This window comes from Crotalus tigris, unplaced genomic scaffold (genome assembly GCF_016545835.1).
Source record: "Crotalus tigris isolate CLP2741 ecotype Arizona unplaced genomic scaffold, ASM1654583v1 scf7180000019856.1557650, whole genome shotgun sequence".
Lineage (NCBI taxonomy): Eukaryota > Metazoa > Chordata > Lepidosauria > Squamata > Viperidae > Crotalus > Crotalus tigris.
The window spans coordinates 1,375,787-1,392,228 of record NW_024097742.1 but is presented as its reverse complement, the minus strand read 5'-3'; the positions used below and the strand labels follow the sequence as shown (position 1 = coordinate 1,392,228).

The 16,442-nt window shown below is 34.7% G+C and overlaps 1 protein-coding gene across 3 annotated transcripts in view; it reads left to right on the top strand.

Annotated features, from left to right (window-relative positions):
* Positions 1-16,442, top strand: part of SLC6A6 (solute carrier family 6 member 6) — a 56,089-nt gene that overhangs the window by 12,035 nt on the left and 27,612 nt on the right. For 2 of the 3 annotated variants that reach the window (XM_039364799.1, XM_039364798.1), the window contains 2 exons: positions 14,632-14,871; positions 14,975-15,109. In XM_039364799.1, coding sequence (XP_039220733.1) covers positions 14,643-14,871; positions 14,975-15,109 — 364 coding nt within the window. In that variant the 5' untranslated portion in view covers positions 14,632-14,642. Of the gene's footprint in view, positions 1-2,979; positions 3,046-14,631; positions 14,872-14,974; positions 15,110-16,442 lie in introns of all 3 variants that reach the window. The other variant, XM_039364797.1, reaches the window with a different exon arrangement.

The following is a 16,442-nucleotide window of genomic DNA, read 5'->3' as shown; positions in this document are numbered from 1 at the left end:
AATGTGCAGTGTGCAAAGCAACCATTAAACAATTAGTGATAGTACCAAACGAAGGGGGGGGGGGTTAAAAGCTAAAATAGTGCATCTCTACCATTTTGCACCATTTCCCTTAATATAAGTAAGAAGACTATTTTTTTTTTCTCAACAGCACTGATTTCATAATATAAAATTGGAAAGTAATCTTGCTCCCTATCATGGAGTTTTTAACGAAGATGTTGGCACTTACAAATGCAGGAACAGAGGGGGAGGGTCTCTGTATTTCTTCATTTTGTTTCATTAACTTGTGGAATGACCTAAAAAGGCTTCCATACAAACCCACTGGTTTTTGAACAGGCTGCAATGGAGAAACAAGCTCTCCTATAATTCAGACCCAACTTTATCAGTCTTACTATGCAGTAGTTCTGGATAATAGAGGCCACAAAGCAGAGATATGAGGAGGAGAGGACAGTATACTGTATGCCAGGTTCCGTACCCAAAGCTTGTGGTACGTTCTCACCGAACCAGTGCATTATTAGGACTGCCTCTATACATTGGTGAAAGAAAAGTGTCTTCCCTCATTCAAGATAGCTTAATCACAATTCCTAGTCGGTCTGGAAAGTGAACTGGCTGGTTTTCTCAGTATCCTTAGTAAGAACTTTAGAATGTAGATAATTAACGATCACACAGTGTGCACAATCTGTTCTTTCTAGTACAATAGATGGTAGGGTGTGTGCATAAATGAATTTTCTTGAATTTAACCTGGATTTGCTTCCTTAGATCACACTGCCACTGAAGAAGCATGGAAAGGGCAAACCCAATGTTACTGAGCACAATAGGGTTTTTTTTATACTTCCTCCTCTCACCTTCCTGGAGCACATACTGTTTAATTAGACTAATTTAGAGTAGGTTGAGAAAGAGAAACATTTAGCCAAAGGAGGCAGTGATAAATCCATTTCATATGCCCTGTATTTAATAACATCAACATAATAAGAGTAGCTTAGCAATTCAAGAAAATCAGTTGCAAAGTTAAAATAGAAACATAGTCTCTAGGTCCATGCTTGATGTACCAATTCAGACTGGGCATGGTTTCTTCCAATTATTAACTAAGATTCAGCGGCAGAGTTTTAAAATTATTTTATAAGAGACAAATGAAATCCTCATAGGGTCTGCTCTCAAATGGAAGGCTATTATTTATAAGTATGCCAAGTAACAAAGCTGGCAGGAAAAAGAAAAGTTATAAATCTACCTTTCTGCTTTCTATGAGGCCCTTGAGAGATGTAGAAATATTGTGCTGGCTTTTCTTAATATCTTGTATACACACATACACATTCTCCATTACAAAGCCTGGGACTACAGGCTTCTATAGTTTCATATGTTTGCTGCCTTCAAACCACCTTGAAAATGGTCAATATAGAAGATGGAAACTTCAGTTTTAGGAATATTTATTTATTTATTTATATCTCATTTATATAGTTGTCCATTCACAAGCAAATGATTCTGAGTGATGTACAACGTATCTGAAAAGGAGTACATGTCTAGCAGTCATATATTGCTAAGCTTTATACTTCTCTTTAGGATCTTCAATTTAGCAGGCAGAATACATTAGCAGCTTTCAAGCATTTGCAAGTTGCAGTACATTAGTTTAACAGTTCCCAGAATCCTTGACCAGGAGATAAAATTCTAGTGATATAAAACAGACTATATTTCAGTTAAAAAAATATATTTTTCTTTGCACTTGGTTTCTCATTAAAACCCATCCTTGTGTAACTGTAGGGTTCCATGGAATATAATTTTAGCCCTAGAATAGGTCATCTTTATATTTAAAAGAATCATAGTACAGTAGCCTTGAATAATCCTGCATCATAAATGCCATATTTTTTAAATCTAATCTGTAGACCTACAAGGATTCTTTAATCTCTAAGGCAGGAGGCCTTTGATATGTAAAGGCTACATAAGCCAAAAGACCCAGTTCAGTTGAGGAAATCAGTTGAAGAAAGCTATCACAAGCAAGTCTCAAGTGTTTATTCCATATCAGCCTATTATATTAAAATGGATATGCATTAAAATGCACATCAAAAACATGACACCTTACCTATTTGCATTTAGATGCATATGTTAGAAGCACATCTCAGTAAGCATTTCATTTGAAAGCAGTGAAGGGCAGATATTCTACATAGAGGTCTGGATGTACATGGCAGTTAATAACAATAATTGGTGAATCAGAAGTAATGCATCAGCAAACAAAAAAAACAGTATAAAGACTCAATTTATGCAGTCCATATATGTATAATCTTTGGACTGCAAACAATACAGTACATCAACATTATTGCTGTGGTACCTTGCAGTAATGAAAATCAAATTGGAAATGCCAATGGTTAGTTCTGTATATGTGCACAACCTATATAAGGTAATATTTCACATAGATATTTCTTCCTGCTCATAGTCTCTTCAATATAAATGATATAGTTCTTTGGCTCTTTTTAACTGCTATGGCATACATTTTTAAGCAGGGAATAAATGAGTTTGGAAAATTACATAGGGATATCATCAACCTTTAAGCTTGTTAAAATATTTATGTTTCATACCATAACTTGAGAAAATATAGAGCTTATATATATATTATTTATTTATTAAACTTATATGTTGCTATACTCACCATCAAAGTGACTCTGGGCTTTTTGTTTTGTAATAATTAATTTTAAGAAAGCTCTGTATCCTTATTAATCTTCAATTGGGGATCCAGGAATACTGAAGACTTTAGCTCCTGACAGAAGTAGGTTTTCCCAGACTAGGGACCTTGGGATTGCATTTTTTTATAAGAAGAGTCGCATCAGAGTTAGTCCTGGAGTGCAGTATTTCTTAATGTGCAACTCCATAAGGGGGAAGTTGATTGCTCAAGGCCATCACCGATATTATTTTAATTGCAATGCTCAGAAGGATCCATCTTTCTGTGTTCATTTGCTGCAACAAATACTACCAACATTCATTACTTTCTATCAGTGTCTTACCCTATGGAGGAACCAGCCCTGCCCATCCACATTGAGGAGGGAATAGACGTTCTGACTGGTGAGTGCAGCTAAGGTGGGGTGCTTGTGAAATTGGGGGAGGCATGCTGATGCAGAGAGCTTGAGACCTTGTTTTTGTTATGTATTTGGGAAATTTAGGAATGTTTTCCATAAACATTTTAAGTAGTTTTTTGTTTTTCCAAAATGTGCTGTATTGGCAGGACCAGTTTTCAGTTCTTCAGTTCTCAGAAATGTTTCACCATGACCAATCTTCCACTATGATCACACTACACACTGATCTGTCATTACGTACCCTTGCAGACTGTCATAATTTTACTGTCTGTATAAAGAATATAGCCATTTTTGTTATTCAAATATACAGAGATAGATGTATATTAATAGAAAGACATCCAGACAAATGGCTATGTTGATTTGAAGACTAACTTGTTTTGAATTGCTTGCTCACACCTCTTTAAAACATATTTGCATGTTAACATATTTTTCTTGGGCAAATCTTAAGAAATTAGATCCCTTTTGCAACCTTCTGACAAGCAAGGTCAATGGGGAAACCAGATTCACTTAAGAACTGTGTTACTAATTTAACAACTGCAGTGATTCAATTAATAAATGTGGCAAGAAAAGTCATAAAATGGGACAAAACTCATTTAACAAATTTCTCACTTAGCAACATAAATTTGGGGTTCAATTGTGGTTGTAGGTTGAGGACTATCTGTACAGCCAGTAACCATATTTTTAATGAGAAACCTTGTGCCTGTTTCTCTGACATTAATTTTTGCACTGTTCTATCCCCTTCTCTCCTGGTTGACTCAAAGAAGCCTCTCCTCTTCTCTGTCTCTTTTTCTCCATCCCCTTCTCTTTCCCCGTTGTCTGTTTTTTCTCTCCCTTTCCCTCTGAAATTACCTTCTTTTATATCCTTTCCTCTCTCCCCCTCCTCCTTTTCTGTTTGATATAGCTATAGATGACTTTTTTCCCCCAAGGCTGTGCGTTTCTCCTTCTCTGTCCTCTTCTCTTTCCCCATTGGGTTTTCTCTCTCCCTTTCCCTTCAAAACCTCCTTTTATATCCTCTCCTCTCTCCTCCTCCTTTTCTCTTCAGTGTAGCTGCAGCTGACTCCTTTCCCCAGGGCTGTGCGCTATTTCCGGAAGCGCCAATCAGCTAGAGCCCCGTGTGGATCCTGGGTGCTCAGCAGAGCCCCGGCAACACTGTAATTCCAGCTGACTCTCCAGCAGGCCTGTGCGGCATTGCCATTGCTTCAGTTCATCTCCGCGTTACACTTTTACACTTTTTTTTAACAGTGCTTATGTCGTATGTGTACCACCTGCCAGGTGCCAAAGTACCACCAGTGGTACAGGTATCACGGGTTGAAAAGCACTGCTCAAGAGCATACTGTTCTTGTTCTAGAATAAACAACTCAATTGTTCTGAATTCCATAATTAAAAACATAGTATTGGGCGGGGGGATAAATGACCTATTTCATTATTTGGAGATTTATTTCAATATTTAGTTATCTATATTTTAATCCAGACACCTGTTCAAAGTATTTCATAGAATATACTACAATTGAAGGCAAAAAGAGTTTTATTTCTGATATCTGCCTAAATTGTTTTATGCTTTAATGTTTTCTTATTTCCTGCCAAAATTAATGTGTATAAATGATTTTTAAAGTAGAAAAGTACTCTTTCAGTCCATCTAGTATTATCAAAGTATTATCTTTAGCCATGTGATAAAAATGAGAGTTACTCAGAAATTAATTTATATGCCCTAGATTATTTTATCATTTACCTTGGAATCTGAGACTTAGAACGTAGAATTTCATATGAACAGACACTGTATGACACTTATTTAGCTTAATAGTGAAATAACAGTCTTTTTATCCTTTCTTCACAAGAAACCATTGCAAATCTTTGATATTTCTTATCGATTTCTATATATGAACTGTAAGAAATCTGCAAGATTTTAGTTCATGATATAGTTACATTTGATATGTATTTTATATTTCTTGTCTATATTGTTTTGGTATTATTTGTTTTAGTATTTTTCATTCCAAATAGTTAGAAGCTAGTTTTACTGTAATCATATAATTTTATTCAGATTCATATTAATTTTTCCTATAAAAATACAATCAAAATATGCATATTTTTCCTTTTAAATGTGAATTGAGAGTACTTTGGCTTGCTGGAAAGCAACAGGAAACCCCACAAAAACTGTTTATTTCATATAGCTAACTGTCTCCTATTCCTCTTCTTCTTCCTTTCTTTCAAGATTCATATTATGCAAGAAAATTGGTTTATTTGTATGCGCATAAAATATTAGTGTCTAAGATTTTAATTTCAATTTTTTGTTTATATAAAATTTTGCTTGGCTAATGCAGCTGTTATTCCTACTGTATAACAAAATAGTTAAGAAACTATAAGTATTTCCATTTCCTGATAATGTCATTCTCAGGTACATAGCAGAGGGATTTTCTACAATCTTTTGCTTTGTATACCCATGAAATTAACTGTAATGTGTCTGCATGCTTACTGAGTGCAAATTGCCTGTGTGCAATTAACACAAACTAAATATAATGATGGCAAAATCATTCTGAACTCAGATGGAACTGGAAAAAGAAAAATTGAAATAATATTCATTAAGATTAATCTTAGTAATATTTCCAACATTATTGAAAATGAAGGATAAGTTGCCCTTTTAAAAACATACCTCAATTTGCAGAACATAGTAAGCCGAAATAACTGCATATTTTTTACTTCATCAAAAAACAAAAAAATTATCAGTTATCTAATATTTCCTGTTACCATTCTGAAATGTAAAGCATTTTTTTTTAAACTGGCCTTTTATTTGTTGTCAAAGTTTTATTAGGTATATTATGCTGAAGATTGTTCCTGATAGTGAGAACAATCAATGGGACAGTTTGTCTCCAGACGCTTTGGGTGCTCCTTCACTGGAGGTTTTCAAAGAGACTGGATAGCCATTTGTCACGAGTAGTATAAGGTCTTCCGCTTGAGCAGGGGGGTGGATATAAGATATCCAAGCTTCCTTCCAACTCTATTATTCTATGTTATTCTATTGTTTTATTATTTTAATGTACAGAGAATTATATAGAAAAATTTAAATTCTTAGGAATTAAGGAAAATCTGGTTTTAATGTGTTGTAAGAACATGAGTAGTTTAAGAGTGCAAGAAAGATGATATGGGGACTTGAGACATCCAGTAAAAAAAAAAAAAAGGCTGGAGCAACCTGAGATGGTCAGTTCTAAAGAAGAGAAGGCCCGGGACACATGATGGCCACCTTCAAATATGCACAGGGAAGCTATAGGGAAGAAGTTCAGGAACTATTTTCCAGGCCATAAAAACAAGAGCATTTTCATATAAATTCCCCCTACCTAGGTTTTGTTTAAATATAAAGAATAACTTGATGGTAAGATATATATTTTAGGAAATGACTGGGTAGGGTCTGAGGGCAGGGTCAAACACATTATCAGTCTGGAGTCCTAAACTCTAAAGAGACCTAACTCCAGCCCCCTTGATGTCTATTGACTCTTACTTAGTGCCTATTTTCCTTCACTGTTACTAGATCAGATTCTTGTAGAGCAGTGGCTCCCAACCTTTTCTATACTCCGCACCCCTAGAACACTTCTGATATATTCTTGCACCCCTTGCAAAAGTTCAAAATAACGACAACAAATTATGCATATACACTATAATTTTGAAAACCCAAGTTTTTGCACCCCCTGGAATATCGACTGGTACCCCCAGGGGGGTGCAAGCACCGTGGTTGGAAACCCCTGTTGTAGAGGTTGCATGGAATAAACTTGCACTGATTTGAACTCTTCGTTTCTTGTGCCTGTGATATACAGTGGAAATGTCTTTCTATGAATGTTATGGCTTCTCCATCTCTGGAGGGATTAAGAAGTGGCTGAATAGCTACTGATCATGAATATCTTTTCTTCCACAATGTAGAAGATTGAATTAGACAATCTTCATGGTCTCTTTTAATTTTATAATTCTGTGAATGTATGAAGGATTATTATTTGGTGATTAAAAAAATATCTGCATCAATGAAATCCACCAGGCAATTTAGAGTTAAATTGTATACCACATAAAATATGCAGGTTTAGCTGCCCCTGTGATTTGTATTTAGAAGAGGAAGTGTAAGTTGTTTCTCCTGTGCATTGAAGTAATATGTGAATTCTGTAAAACAAGATTAAACTTCCCCTTCCATTTTGCAGTCTTAATTTGGATTGGTATAATGTTCAATTAGCACAGCGGTTCTCAACCTATGGGTTGCGACCCCATTTGGGGTCCATCGACCATTTTCCGGGGGTCGCCAAAGGCGGCGATCTGCCATTTTCTCCCCTCCGGGGGCGCCGCCGCGCATGTGCACCGCGCATGGGGGCGGTGCCGTGCCCCCGGGGGCGGCGCCGCGCATGCGCACCGCGCATGGGGGCCCGCCCCCATCTGCGCCACGCATGCGCATAACGTTTGTGTGACGGGGGTCGCCGTCACACAAACGTTGAGAACCGCTGAATTAGCATGTAAAATTAAGACACAGGTAGCTACAGTATTTTAACTTAACATCTGAATAAAGCTATAGAAGATGAGAACATGTCTTTCACTCCAGACATCTTCAGATACATTTATTATAGAAATTCTTCAATGAGTACTAGAAGAGGCAAACATAGACTATTATATATGTATAAAGTACACTATAAACTATAAGGGAAACAAGATATCAACAAAAGATAGCTGTAGGCATCTGTGGGAGCGTGGAGACAAATGGTTAAATTACATAATGGTGCAAATAACACCAATTAGTTGGATCAAATGTTGGGATGCAAGTATGGAAGCACAGAGATTGTGTCATGGTGTCCTCATCAGTGTTGCCATTTTGTTGAAATTCTGGTTTGCTGAGAATATCAGTGATCATAGTTATTATTTCTATTATTTCTTTTGTTTGGAAAAGGACAAGTAGTCCCATGGCAGCATTTGTAACAGCAGGATTATATAATTTGTAGCATGTTCTCTGTAGAAGCATTATGGTCTCTTTCACTCTATGTTCCCATCCTTATGGTAACTTGTCTTGTTGTTTGATATCCTTTCTTTTTTAAAAAAAAAGAAAAAGAAAAAGCAGCAGTACTTGGAAATGCCAGGGCAGATTCTATAGACAGCATATGAGCTTAGGTACTAATTATATATTTCTTACTTGGGGTTGGGGTTGATGCTGTGATCAGCAATGTAAATGATCCAGTTTGCAATGGATTGACCTCTAGTTCATCCCCTTATTTTAATTCGTTATCATTTTAATGAATACTTAGAATAGCTAATGGTCTTTGTCTCTATTAGACTCATTTCATGAATGTTAAAAGTGCTTTAAGTGCTCTTCTTTCTTTACCCATCTATGGAAAATTGAAGGGAGAACATGATTTGGAATTGGCCTGGATACAACAGACAAGTTGGGAAATTGTGCTCATTTCTATCTTTCTTTCCATAGGCATAGATGTTTCTTTTTAATTATTTTAGTTTATACAAATTTAATTTGTAATTTAAGGGTAATTTAAATGTTTGTTTTTAGATTGCTGTCTGAGAATTTGTGCTGCAGCATAGAGTTCTCAATTTTGTATCAGAAATAATGATGTAATTTAAAAGAAGTGGGTAAGTGGTGATCCTTTGTAAATAATTGTCAGTTATTAAGTTTTTAGTAAGCTCACTCCAGGGATTGTTAATTGAAGCCTGAAGACAGTTTGTGGTCATTTAAATGTGGTCATTTAAGAACTGACAGTTCTTGTATTTAACAGAGCTATCATATTCTTAGAGTAATTATTGTAGATTTAACAGCTATTTAATATATAGCTTCACCTGTGGAAAGCTGTTTTTAGGAAATACTAGCTGAGCAGCGTTGTTGATGTTACCTAGTGAGGTGATGAAATGTCTGCAAGCAAACAATGAAGTTCAGAGAACATCAAAGGCTCCATAGTTCAATCCTGAGATACAGATATTCTCTTTTATTGAAGTACTGGCTTCATTCAGACAACCTTATATGAATGAACCTTCTAGTAGTATTGCAGCTTCTGCTCCTTCTTTCACAAGTGGGTTTGTTGGTGTGTCAGCCTGTAAGTTTATGTGAACAATTCTCATGCTCATAAATTCCCTTGCCACCAGGCCCATAAACATATTTTAGGTACAGTTGGAATTTTGTCCAAAAGTGATCTAAATCTAAGACTTGTCTTCTTTTGTAAGTTATATTTAGAAATAACCACGGTTTATGGCTTTAGTATCATGATAAACTGCAATAGAAGTAAAACTTTTCATTCTCCTTGTGATCGTGTCAGAAGAGAAAAGGGTAGGATAGGATAGAGCAAGTATATAGGAATCTCTTTATATATTGCTAAAGTATAATATCTAAGTCTCTATGGAGATTCTCAGTCATCCAGATCATGGTTGTCCCAAAGGTGCTTTTTCAAGAGGCAACTAGACTTTCTTGTTTTTCTTTGAAGACGTTTTGCTTCTCATCCAAGAAGCTTCTTCAGCTCCATTCCCCACCATCCAATCAGAACTGAAGAAGTTTCTTGGATGAGAAGCGAAATATCTTCAAAAAACAAAACAAAAACCAGGGAAGTCCAGTTGCCTCTTGAAAAAGAACCTTTAGGACATAGAATATCTAAGGAGCTTATTTATCTCTTCAATTAAACAAAATAACAACAACAAAAACCCAATGTGTAACCTTCTAGGTTCAAGTCTGAATCTTGAGGATTGATTGTGACCCCTCACTAGCTTTTAGTTAATTCTCATTAACAATGCTATTTCTAATGTTTTGAAAATAGAAGCTAATTTAAATATATAATTTGAATTCAATTCTTTATGGAATTGAAAAATATTAATTAAAGTGAGATTTGGAAGGAATTTGAAATATTATATAAGGAGGAGGATATAGGTTTTCTATGCATGGGTTCTAGGATTTTAGGATTTTCTAAACCACTTAGAAAAAGTGTTTTGATGCATCTTTTTAAAATCACTGTTCAGAATATGAAGTTACCATGTTCTTTATAGGTGTTCATTTTGCCATTTTTGTTTGAAGTGTGTGTGTGTGTGTGTGTTTGTGTGTGTGTGTGTGTGTGTGTACAGAGAGCAGTTTAGTTAGGATTATTGCCAAAGAAAAGCCAATCTCCTGGACTGGTCATGCAGTCTTATTGACTTCTTTTAGTTTAGTGAAAAATAGCTCAGAATCGGCTGAGGTAATATTGGGAAAATCCTGTTGAACAGAACTTCTCATCCATATCATAACTGATAGTTTACTGGAGGATACTTAGGGAATGGTTTATAAATAGAAATGGTGACCTATTACAAAAAATGTTTGCCAATAAAGACAATGCCTTAATGAAGTTGTGTCTGGGAAGCCAAAGACCCAGTAGTAAACTGTAATAGTTTCACCAATGTAATATAATTGAACAACTTGGTTAATGATTGTGAATTTGATGGAACTGATTTGGATCATCATCAATAAAATAGCATTCATTTATGGCCTAGAGGTTTTTTTTTTTTTTTTTTTTTTTTTTGTAATTTTGGGAGGAACTTTCCTTTGGCTGCATTCATATTGTTTCTTGCTATAAATAGCAGCTTTGGCTCATAGTTCAACTATCTTAAAATATTTGAGCCAAGCTCTTGTTTTTTGAAGGGAAAGCAGACATATGTCTCCTAGAAATTGGCATGTTTTTCAGAAGCGGAACTATTCAATTATTTTATTATTCAAGAATGTAAGTTGCTTCTTATTAACTGATAAAATGGCTGTAGTTTGTATTTGTAAAATGCCTTCCAACTCTATATCAGACTTTTGATTCTTATCTATAAAAAGTAATTATAGCTTTAATCAGTAAAATAAAATTGCAGGAAATCAAACACAAATCATGTGAACGCTCAGCACAATGCCCTTTGTTAAACACTGGATTTTTTTAGTTTTTTATATTTTTTGAGACTTCTCTTCAATTTTTTTATCTTCCTTGGTATTTCCTTCAGTTGGTAGTGTATAGGTCTGGGCATAGAATAACATCTAAAATATGTGCAAAAAAAAAAAAAACCACCAAGAGTTTTAATAGGCCAATATGAAAATAACCTAAAATTATAAAGCAGGCTCATTTCATCCCCTGTAAACTATTTAGGGATTATCAGGATCGTAAACTAGAAAATCAACATTTTTTGTAAAAAAAAAAAACAACAACAAAACTAGGCATTTGAAAACTAGGAGTCTTTTAAAATTTGAATCTTTTTAATTAAATAAAGAGATCATATAATTATCTCAACTAACCTCTGTTCAGTTTTTAAGCAGTACTTCCATTTCATGATATCTGAAATAATATGTTCCTTTATAAAAGAAGCTATTAATGTTTGGTTAACTGTTCTCTATTATTACTGAGTCAGAAACGATTCAGTCAATCTCAGCTTCTACTTTATCTAACCTGGTAACTTAAAGTATATGTATTGTTTTGTGTTTATTAATCACAATTCTCCTCTTCTTTTGGCTTGCTCTCATTCCCAAGAAGTAGACAGGAAAAATTTGGGCATGGGTCACCAACAAGCTTTTACACATGATTCCTATTAAATGTTCATTTCAGAGTCTACTTATGCAGAAAGGAGTTTGCATAAATACTGGGCTGTATAATAGGCAGAGGAAGATTCAACGCCAGTTAGCAGCCAAGAAAAATGTAACGCTGCATATTAGCATACATCCTGATTCTGCCTCAGTAAGATAGAATTTCCAGTTTCCTTCTTTGCACTGACAATGGAAAAACTTAATCTTACCTTTAGTCATGGATCAGGCAGGTACTGCTACCTGTTGTAAACCTCACTGAAACGTAAAAAAAATATTTCCCAAGTTCATGTAAATCATTGAGAACTCATAGATGGAAAGAATGTTACTGGGTGATTTGCATCACAGTTGGTTCTGATGTGCAAATATATAAAATAGCCTGAATTGGAAAATAAACTGTTGGACTTATAAAAAGAGATTTGCTAATATGCCCAAGAATTTATAGAAATATCCCTATTTGTTCTTTTTTCAAATTTTCAAATTTCCTCTTTTCCCTGATCAGAAACATTATCTTTCTGTGTTTATGATGGCTAAAGGGAGGTGAAGATTTGGCTTGGTGATATCTGAAGACAATTCTTTCTCAAGGATAATAAATAAGTAAATAAAAATAAAAATAAATGTTCTTCACTGCCACTGCTGTACCTATAATGAATATTACCTTTGACCCTTTAATCCAACATATTTCATGAATTACTCATTCTAAGAATTATGCAATATGTTGAATTCTAAGCTAATTAAATGGGAATTTGTGCAACACACTAAGCCACCAAAAAGAAAAGAGAAAACCAAAAGAAAATTAAAATTAGTCAAGCTTAACATGAGAAGCAAATACACCCCTTAAGATTTTCATAGAGCAGGTTAAGCATGGTGTATAAACACAATTACAATATTCTTTAATATACCTGCTTAGCATTTTCTTTTATACCATCATGACTGTATTGAGTCAAATATTTGAGACAAATTGACTAACTCTATTGTTTATTTTACTGTTGTCTGACATTTTCTATTTTATTATATTTTCTATCCAGATACACAGTAAAACTAAATATTATTTGAATAATATCATCATGAAAGACATCTTAAGACATTTCTAGTTGGTTATTAACAGTGTTTTTAAAATATCTATTAAATGTTCAGAGATACATTTAACAAATTTGTTTTCTCACAAATTTAACTTGATTGATTTGTAGTTCATGGAAAAGTTTTCATTTACATCCTACACTGATGCATACATACATACATACATACACACACACATATATACAACTATTTTCCTGCTAAGCTAATATCAACCATAATTTCAGATCTCTACCATGCCGACCAGATCTGTTTACCAGTTAGAAAGCATAAAATTAAATCCAGACATTCAATACAACAATGCAAACTATGCTTTTATAGTGACATATACAACAGATCAAATATCGTACTCTTCCTAGTTTCCATAAGTCAGATAAAAATGAAAGGTGTTTTTGCTAATAAAACTAGTGTGGAAAGATAAGGCTTAACTATTACTACTTTAAGCATTGGCTTTGAACAAGGCAATTTCTTTTATTATTAGGATTAGGTTTAAATGCTCTATTTTAATGATTTTTATTTTTATATTAATGGATTATTTTAATAAATTAATAAATTATATAATTTATTAATATAATTTAATAAATTATATTAATTTATTAAAATGCTTTATTTTAAAAGGTCTTTAAACCCAGTCCCTTTCCAGCATTCTGTCATATGTAGCTCCAGTCCCAATTGTGATTCTAAGCCAGGGACTACTTGTATATATATTTGCAGAACATTTCAAAAGAAAATCAATCTGACACAAATGGTGAGAGTGAATTAACTCTTGTGCCTTCAAATGTGCACAAGTATGTTTACAAAAAGGGGCTAATTTTATGCTGTCAAAAACATTTTCACATATTCTTCTGTAATTCAAAGCAAATTCAAAGCATGCTTCTCACAGATAATATTTCACTATGTGGCTCATTATTACTGAAAGTCTAGCTTGATGAAATCTTGTTTTTTAAATCAGTGATATTATATTACCAATGATAAATATAGCATATTAAATTGAAAACAGTCTTTGTAAGCTAGGAGTATTTCTGAAAGTTTAGTATTTTAGATTTGGTATTAAGCAAGTCTTCTCATTGACATATCATTAATTAGTAACCATTGCTGTAGGAATGAATGGAGTTTTAGGGTGCATCAGAGGAATTCCAATCTTTTAAAAACAATTTAGATGAAATGCTAAGAGAATGATGGAATGAGGTAACTCTATAATTCAGAATTCAGAGAGACTTATTTATGACTAGATAAACAGACCCAGGATAAACACAGGAGAGGTAGGGGAATTGCTATTTTATATTTATATTACTAGGATTAAGCATTATATTTGACAAACACTTATTAAAAGCCATTCTGTGGAAATCTTTAAAGTATCATATTTTTTTTGAAAAGTACAATTTCAGGCGAAATGAAAGAAATGATGTAATTGTGGCGATGAGCAACTCCAATTTACCTGATAAATTGGGCTAATATACTAATACGAACACAAAACTGCTCAAGGGGATTTGTTGGATGTTGAAAGAATAACTCCTAGCAGTACTAGGTCATGAACTGCTTAGCTTTCACAAGTAGCTTCCATGTTCCTTCCAGGCAAAAGGAGAGATGAGACTTACTACTGATTTCAGTCTCCGCAAATAAAGTGCCATCATGATAGGTTAACGCTTCCTTTAGCACAATAATGACCGCCTATCCAGAATGTTCAGGAACCTGGCATGCTAACCTCATATTATGAAAAAAAAAAGTTTCCTTGTACCTGTTAAAAGAAGGAGACATTCTTGTACTGTGCTTTCAAGTTTGTAGATTCATGTATTACTAATCATTAGTTGCATCTCTCTTGTGCACGTATTGACTTTTTGGGAACCTTGGCTTACTTACTGACTGTGCATAGGCGCTTTCCAACATGTTGCATAAGCAGAGGGACCTGTTGTGCAAGGTCTGTTAAGTAGTCGGTTTATATACCTTATATTGTAATTTTGATCTTTCTAGAAAACAAAACCATGGCAACAAAGGAGAAGCTGCAGTGTTTGAAAGATTTTCACAAGGATATCCTTAAACCTTCCCCTGGCAAGAGCCCTGGGACTCGGCCTGAGGATGAGGCAGAGGGCAAGCCACCACAACGGGAAAAATGGGCCAGCAAGATTGATTTTCTGTTGTCTGTAGCTGGAGGGTTTATTGGATTAGGCAATGTCTGGCGATTTCCGTATCTCTGCTATAAAAATGGCGGAGGTGAGTATCCTTACGATGCTCATAATTAGTTACTGGTCTGAATGGTTATTTTGCTAAGTCATAAAATCTTCCTAATCACCTTTCTGTTTTTTTCCCTCTACAGGTGCATTTCTCATACCTTATTTCATTTTTCTGTTTGGGGGAGGTCTTCCTGTATTCTTTCTGGAAGTGGCTCTAGGACAATATACCTCTGAAGGAGGAATTACATGCTGGGGAAAGATCTGCCCTATTTTCTCTGGTTGGTTATTTATCTTCTATTTCCTTAATTCATAGGATGCTATGAGGTTCTGTTAGAGTGTTAGGTTAACACAGAAAAGAAGTGTATGTGGGAGGATGGGATGCTAGGCAAATGGAAAAGCCTTGGTTTTTAATAGCAGAGAGGGGATTTATCTGAAATTCTTCACCCATTAATTTCCTTTCATCCATGTGAAATGCTGTCACATGCATATCAGGATGAAATAGAATAGCAGTGGTAGAACAATTGGTCCAAGGACAAATCCTGTTTGAGACTTTCATTATTCTGAAAGGAATTGAAATCTCCTCAAAAGCAGGATACTTATACCAATAATGCAATTTGATGGATTTTTTTTTCAAACCAAACTTTGCCCTATAGTGTATGACCTTTTGTATAGTTAAGCATTCTTACAACAATAGTAACATGTTTAATTATTTATTTGTATCCCATTTTGTTCCTGTTTAGTTGACAACAAAATGGCCTTAAATAGAAATCTAAAACATTGCCTTCTTTTAATTCTGTCCCCACTATGTCTCTCCTTTCTTTCTTTCTTTCTTTCTTTCTTTCTTTCTTTCTTTCTTTCTTTCCTTCCTTCCTTCCTTCCTTCCTTCCTTCCTTCCTTCCTTCCTTCCTTCCTTCCTTCTTTCTTTCTTTCTTTCTTTCTTTCTTTCTTTCTTTCTTTCTTTCTTTCTTTCCTTCCCTCCCTCCCTCCCTCCCTCCCTCCCATCAGATGTCCAAATTTAGGCATTTGCCCCTCAAAGATAAAGAATTTGAACAGTTACCATGACTAATGACAACATAAATTACTGCTGAGCTCATGTATTCACAATCATTAAATTGTTCCAGGGCAATTTGGTATTTTGTAAAGAGACTGTAGATTAGAAAAGATTTTTTTCTCTCTTTTGGTCTCCCACAGTGCTTAATTGAATCAAAATCCATTGAAAATTACTAAGACATCATGTCAAGTATGTGAGGTTAAGATCAGAAAGGCTTATTTCCAGTGATACATCATTAGCTGCTTGTATGACATTTTGAGTAATAGCTCACATGACCTTATCTACCAAGGAACCTGTGTTTGAAAAACAAACCGAGTGGTTGGTTGTCAGGCACTGATAACAGAGTTAAACTTTTATCTCTTAGTAGCCATGAGAATTTTGCAAAAATATTCAAGAAAAGAAGGGAAAAGATGCATAGATTGTGGAGTTCTGCTTGCTGGCTTTATCTTCAGGTCTTTTTATATCTGACACAATGTGTAGCTTTTCCTTAAGAACATTGCTGTTAGTGCTGTTTAGGAATGCTGTCTCTTTGCAACTGTCCATCCTAATGTAGACTTTAC